This window comes from Pieris brassicae, chromosome 3 (assembly GCF_905147105.1).
Source record: "Pieris brassicae chromosome 3, ilPieBrab1.1, whole genome shotgun sequence".
Lineage (NCBI taxonomy): Eukaryota > Metazoa > Arthropoda > Insecta > Lepidoptera > Pieridae > Pieris > Pieris brassicae.
This window is the reverse complement of record NC_059667.1, coordinates 18,793,643-18,800,550: the sequence shown is the minus strand read 5'-3', so window position 1 is coordinate 18,800,550 and position 6,908 is coordinate 18,793,643. Positions and strand designations below refer to the sequence as shown.

Below are 6,908 nucleotides of genomic sequence, written 5' to 3'. Positions count from 1 at the left end.
TTTTCAGGTTTTTGACATTGACGTTTGATTTTGTTTGTCATTCCAACAAATGTCGTTGTCGAACTTGTGAAAGCACACAAAAAATTTACACAATTGTGAAAAATAAATACCGACTATATTTTGTTTTTAATATAGCACAAGATGAAAGTTGAATTTGTAATATCATGTCGTGGCAGCCATATTTGTTGGGTTTTACAGTTTTATAGATTTAAACGTTTGAGGAATGATAAAAATGTTTCTGTCGCTGTCAAATATAATTTGTGCTAAGTTGTAAATGTGGACTGTGGACATGCTCCCATTGTTCTGTGAGTGACAATACCGCCAAAATACATCCATTTTTTTCTTCAAGTTAAAACTTAAATGGAGCCACTTATTTTAAATACGAAGCACACACCAGAGCAAATACCGTTTTTGGAAGTTTGTACAACAAACTTAATAAATATCACCTGATAAACTTCTTAGATGTCGACAGAATGCTTATAGGCTTTTGTAGATAAGTTCGTGTTTGTATGGTAAGGCTTTCACCATTCCCCCGACTTCAGCAAGCCTTAGCGCCTATGTAAGACTGAGGCCGGTAAGGACTGATATATCGAATATTTATTAAAGAACTTGCTTGGGTTTAATTCCTACCACAGAACCTCCTCGTTAATTCATTAAATCAGGCTATATAAAATGAATATAATGATAATAACAAAGCCGATTTAATTCCATACTGTAACAATTAAAAATCAGATGAAGAATCAGACTATACACTTAGTCTACATTACTTATTTTTTTTTCTATTAATTCCTGTTCTGAAGTATGGACCCCTTTTAGTTAAACGCCACCTGGAATTTAGAATTTTTCCATTTGGCAATCCATTATTTGCTTCCGCCATCCATTTCTCCCACAGAAACCTTCGTGATGTCGTCAGACCGTCGCTTTTGTGGTCTTGGTGGTATGGTCAGCGTGGGACACTGGCGGTTTCGGCGTTCCCTCATTTATCTGTACACCTTGCAATATGGCCTGCACATTTCACCTGCAAGGCGTGGGTAAGCGCGTCTATGATCTTAATGAATATGCATAACATTTAAAGAAACAATAGATCATGTATCCCTAGAAATAATCTGATTGTACCACGCTTTATCATTTAGCAAAAATATGTCAGTGATAGATTAGGCAGTGGTAGAAGTTGTAAGTGCACTAAAACTTCTTTAGTGCACTTAAAATGTATGAAATAAGGAAAATTCGTTAGGGTACTTTACCTTTATGCTTCGTAAAATACATTTTAACGGACTAGAATTTTCTGGTAAACTTATGGAAACAATTTTGATTCCTCCTCCCTTTAACATACAGCCCATATTTCTGTGTAGAGAATGCAACGTATTGCTACACTGTTCATGATACTCCTATGTGTGTATTATTGTGTGTTTAGTAAAGGGCACCTTATAGTAGAAAAGGTGTTTGTACACTATACTATCTTAATTGAAAATAAGTTAATATGTTACTTTTTCGAACGTGAGTTTTTTATAGTTGTAAGTTTAAGTGATTATGGTTAACTCACTGTAAAGTAGATTAGTTACCCTCTATTTGCTATACATACATCTCATTATGTAAATATAAATATAAGCAGCTATCTTATAACAAACTTAAAAAAACCCCTTGCATTTACAACATTTTAAATGGGTCCCGGGGACAGTGCGTCGTAGGTATATATAAACGGTTGGGCCCTGTCCCTTATGAAATAGCAATGCTTGTTAGAAGTAGGTCATTCACATCAGATTATTTAACATCTTTCCACCACCAGAAATCTTTGTAAATAGGTATATCAAGCTGTCATGTGGACCTATGTGTGTAAAGTCCTGGCTAACTAAGCCAGCCTAGCTCCTTTCCAAAGCACAGAAGTCTCCTGGGTATTTCGCAGGCTTCACGGAGCGACCTCACAGCTCTGTTGATTTCCAGAACTACGTGGTTGACTGATTCCTCTGCGCTGAAACAGCCTCTGCACAATGGACTGTCAGTCGCGCCTAGAACGAAAAGATGTTTATTAAGGACACGGTGGCCCGTAATTGAGAATCTATGTAGAAGTATTTCCGAACCAATTCGACTTAGGGTCCTTCAAGAAAAGAGCGTACAAATTCTTAAAAGACCGGCAACGCACTCGCGAGCCCTCTGGCATTGAGAGTGTCCATGGGTGGCGGTATAACTTATCATCAGGTGAACCTCCTGCCCGTTTGCCCCCTATTTTATAAGAACAATAATTGTTTCAAGATTAGTTCTGTTGAGGCTTAGATGTCACTAACGGGTAAGCTGCTGGCAGTTCTATTTTGAACTGCCTGCAGTTCCCGTTTCGTGACCATCGGTGATGTTGGAGTTAGTGGAGGGCGTTCTCTTGATTTGACAAGGGGTGGGTATACGTTATTCTTGCTGTATTCTCGTTAAAGACTGTTGTTAATGTAAGGTCTTCCTAATAAACTAAATTCGTAATTAAAGGCACTTAGTGGACTAAATTTTAACAATATACCTACGAGCACATCAGTCATCAATAACTAATAATAACATATTGGTTATTCTTATCTGTAGCTAATCATAGTGATTTAAAAAATGAGAAATGGTACTCAGTTATCTAAAAAGCTCATTAATCTAAAAAGAGGGTTTGTAAGTGTCTACACGCCTTTATAGCGCGTGTCGGCTGAAGCCTAAAGATACGGCTGGGCCGCTTATTGCTACTGAAACTGCGTCCCGTCCCGCTTGTCCACAGATCTATTAACATTTAGAAGATTTAATTTAAAAAGAAACAGTTTTCATGCCATTTTCCTGATGTATATGTATGTATTAAATAATAGTAGCAACAAATAATATAATAAATGACAAAACTTTATCATCGTGTAGAATGTATAGAATCGTGATTCAATAAAGTCGTTTTCATTAGAAGGCATGAATAAAACAAGTTAACCCTTCCTTATTTTTGAGGTCTAAAAGGTTAATAATTTAATATACAAATAAATTAGATGAAAATCAATGGCTTATTAAAATACACATGTAAATACCCCAAATAATTAAGGGGTGGTATTAAATGACAACTGCCCTATGCTGTTCTAACAGTGGTAACCGTTTTAATAAAAAAAAGAAACCTACGCGGTTTACATAAGTCTTCAACATATTTTGTACGTCATCAGACACGCAAGCGCGGCACGGTCGATTCAGCTAACAGGTGCTCTCCCAGCAGTCCCTCTGTCGTCCTCGACAGGGAAACACCTCTCAATCCTCAAATAAAAAAATAAAAAACTCAAGCCAAAACAGCCAGTAATAAATCGCAACTAAAATCTCCTTTCGTAACTCACTATTTAACGCCTGCACAGATTAGAAAGCAACATAAATAATAGAGTTTGTGTTTATATGTTCAACAGGCGTCTAGAGTAAATATATTTTAATGTTGAAACCTTTTCTATACTATTGTTGATGTTTCTAATGTCTAATAACTTGTTCTCAGTGCTTAAAATAAGTGTCTTTTATTGTTGAGCTTAAAAATCGATATTATAGATGAAAGATTAGAATGAAGTAATTCGTGATCATTCAAGTTACATCGTACTAAAAAAGTAAGTTTTATAAATATTTTTAAGCATGTGTTACACCAACTTTATTTTGTGAATATACTTAAGGATATAGAGAATTGTTTAACTTAAAAACAATTATGACATTTCAGTGTAATGTGTAACAATACCGATAGAGAATATCTTATTAAACAAACTTGACATATTATTGATTGCTTAGTAGCAAATTTAAATTATAAAATTTTCATACTTAATTTTAATAATAATTTACTTCACAAAAATAATATAAACTTGTTGAATTATATTCTCTACTTTAAACCTCGATATGAAAATTGCTATAGCAATGCCAGTCTTGTCGCATTAATTTTTCAGCGCCCCTGATTAAGGCGTGTTGCGCGTACTCTAAAATCTGTATACTTGTATATACTGATGTATATAGAGTTATTTTAAGGGGTGTCAATTTTTTAGAATTTCTAATTGGTAACCCTGGTAGGGTTACTAACCCTCCAACATGTGTGGGTACGGCATCCCCTTTAAACTACATAACCAATACTTATTTTATGTATCCAAATAATTTGATCATTTTGATTTATACGTCCTAGGTAATCATTATGCTTAGTCCGAAGATACAACGCTCTATACGCGTCAACGATGGCCAACTCATCGCATTATCCGAACGTGCTCAGTATGACCATTCGCAGGTGAGTAAATACGTATTTTATTGTTATCTTTATTCAAATCAAAATGTTTAATAACCTTTCGTAACCGCGTAAAGATTGGCTCTTTAAAAAAAATCAAAAAATCAATCAAACGATTTTCGATTCAAAACATTTTACAGTTCCCAAATGTTCTTTACAATTATCAATTAAAAATTATCAATACGGTATCATTAATCCTTTTAAATTGATGAATTATTATTACATTGCGGTATTTGGGTAATAATAAATATATGATTTCTGAAGCTCGCCTTTTAAACTTTTTACTTTTAAAGGAACTGTTTTTATTATTAACCGCTTCTTTAGTTCAGTATGTTCTGATTTGATTTGATTTTGGAAAGATAAAGAGATTATATTCTAAATCTGTTCAACTTAAATATTTGGTCTTTAGAAATTAAAAAAATCTCTCAATACATTTTAAATAATAAATTTTCTTACAGGCGGGGTACTTGCACAAACGTAGCTCGGACAACACAAAATGGCAACTGCGATGGTTCATACTTTATCAGGTAACTGGAATTTAATTATTCAGTAGCACGATCCACTTGTATGCGGCATCTATTGCATTTTTAATAAAGTATTTGGCAAAATTCTCTGTTATGACTTAGAAAATTGTTGCTTCATTGTGCTACAAATTGCTAATAAGTTCTACGAACTGCTACGATGTTGCTACAACAGGTTGCAAGGTCACGTTCGTTCTACCATATGACAAATATTTTACCATACTTTATAATATTTGAAATTTTTTTCTTTGTTTATTATTACCGGGTTAATTAAGTTTACAAATTGTAGTTACCTCACTCAAAACTAGCGCGGTTATTATTACGTTGTAATATTATTGTCTTGATTGATCTAGTTTTGAAGTTTATATCTATTTAATAAGAAAACCAAAACTTTTATACTAAAAAATCCACCCCATATTGCAGTCCGTATTTTAGTTTGTAAAGGTGTTTATTTGGAAACGTGCATACTTACACTGACTCCGCTGACTCCGCGACTAAAAAAGTTCCTCGGCCTGCGAAATGAGAATCTTTCAGCGCTGTCTGTCCTGTGCCACCTCCCGCCAATTGCAGGCATTCAGGTGTAGCAGGTCCTCCAACAGTTACTGACATATAAACTAGTAAAATTTGTTCACAGAACCTGCTATTCTACTACGAATCCGAAAATAATACACGGCCAACAGGGGTGCTGCTTCTAGAGGGCTCTTATTGCGAAAGACTTAGCAAATCACCAATAGAAAGAAATGCTTCGGTGGGTAACCTTCCGTTTAAATAGTTTTTCGTGAATTTTTGTTATCTATACGCAACATTCTTGGTGTCGTAATGCTTATAATCTGAGGAGAAGGAGATTTTGTTTTGTTTTTAGATCTAGCAAAATAAAGCACAAAAAGTACTTAGAGACTCTTTCAAATTCTGTAATTAAAACTATTCTTCAATAATCTAATATTGTTTTTAGACATCCCGCTAATCCCGCTTAAATCATTAATTAGGTAATAGAAGGACTTGAAAAATTTAATTATAAAAGAAAATAGAAACAAGCAAGTTTAGAACAAAGACCCAGGTGTGATACAATGAATTTTGGGACATAATGTAGACAACATTAGAACTTCGAAAATTAAATTTAATTGTTTTTAATAAAAAAATCAAATAAAACACTGTTTTTAATTAAAATTAAATTACTTTTAATTTTAAATATTTATTTGAATATTAAACTTCGTTAGATTATAATTACTAATAGAAACTAAGCGTGATATGTTGCATAATTGCTTTGAAAACTCAAAATCATCAATCATTCAACCAATATTTAAGTAGTTTTATTTTTGTTTAGTTTTGCTTCATAATATCTTATCGCCGTGAAAGCCAACGTCAGTACGAACTGAGAGCTGCTTCCGAAGTAGACTGTGTTCATTGGGTCGACGCGATCAGAGAGGCGAGGTTAGTTTTCTGTCTACAATATAATAAAATATATTTTGTATGTGTAAATACTATAAATTGTGTGTATATTTTAAATAATTACTATTTCCAACTAGCGACCGTTCTAGTTTCCCACAGTTCCAGTTATTTTAACTTTTTCCAATACTTCGCAATTATCAATTTGTCAATTATCAATACGTTCAACGCAAAACCTTGACAAATAATATACCTAACTAAACTAAACTAACCCATGAATTCGTACAACATACATCCTTGCAGCATTTTTAAAGTTAATACATACTTTATTATGAACATACAGTCATACATAAACGACAACGAATCATCCACACACATCTCCCTGATTATACTGGTCTGGGTCGATCAAAATAATTTTATTTATATTATTAATTGGATTCCTCGAATATTAAACTCTGAAATGTAGGACTTTTTTTTTATCATACAACGCGTAATGATTTTTAGTGAAGAACAATGAAGCAATACATACCTACTTGTACGAATATGTGTATCTTGGTAATTAAATCCGGAAAATCGATTCTGGGTGAAATTTATCAAATAAATTACATAAATTTAACATATCAGAATGAGCCTAATGGACTAAAATTGGGACGGCTAATAGCGACGTGTATCTCGTCATGTAAATAAAATACATATTTTTTAATGTGAAATAAAGTTCTTTGAACATTAATAATTTGCAGGGCGTTAACCAAAATAGTCACGAAATTATT

General features: G+C 33.4%; 1 protein-coding gene across 1 annotated transcript in view; it reads left to right on the top strand.

Moving 5' to 3' along the window:
* The first annotated feature begins 3,529 nt into the window (after positions 1 to 3,529).
* The window catches only part of LOC123707809 (ras-specific guanine nucleotide-releasing factor 1-like), a 28,120-nt gene continuing 24,741 nt past the window's right edge, over positions 3,530 to 6,908 (top strand). The window contains exons 1-5 of the mRNA XM_045658158.1: positions 3,530 to 3,578; positions 4,136 to 4,234; positions 4,690 to 4,758; positions 5,387 to 5,500; positions 6,077 to 6,183. Coding sequence (XP_045514114.1) covers positions 4,145 to 4,234; positions 4,690 to 4,758; positions 5,387 to 5,500; positions 6,077 to 6,183 — 380 coding nt within the window. The 5' untranslated portion in view covers positions 3,530 to 3,578; positions 4,136 to 4,144. The remainder of the gene's footprint in view (positions 3,579 to 4,135; positions 4,235 to 4,689; positions 4,759 to 5,386; positions 5,501 to 6,076; positions 6,184 to 6,908) is intronic.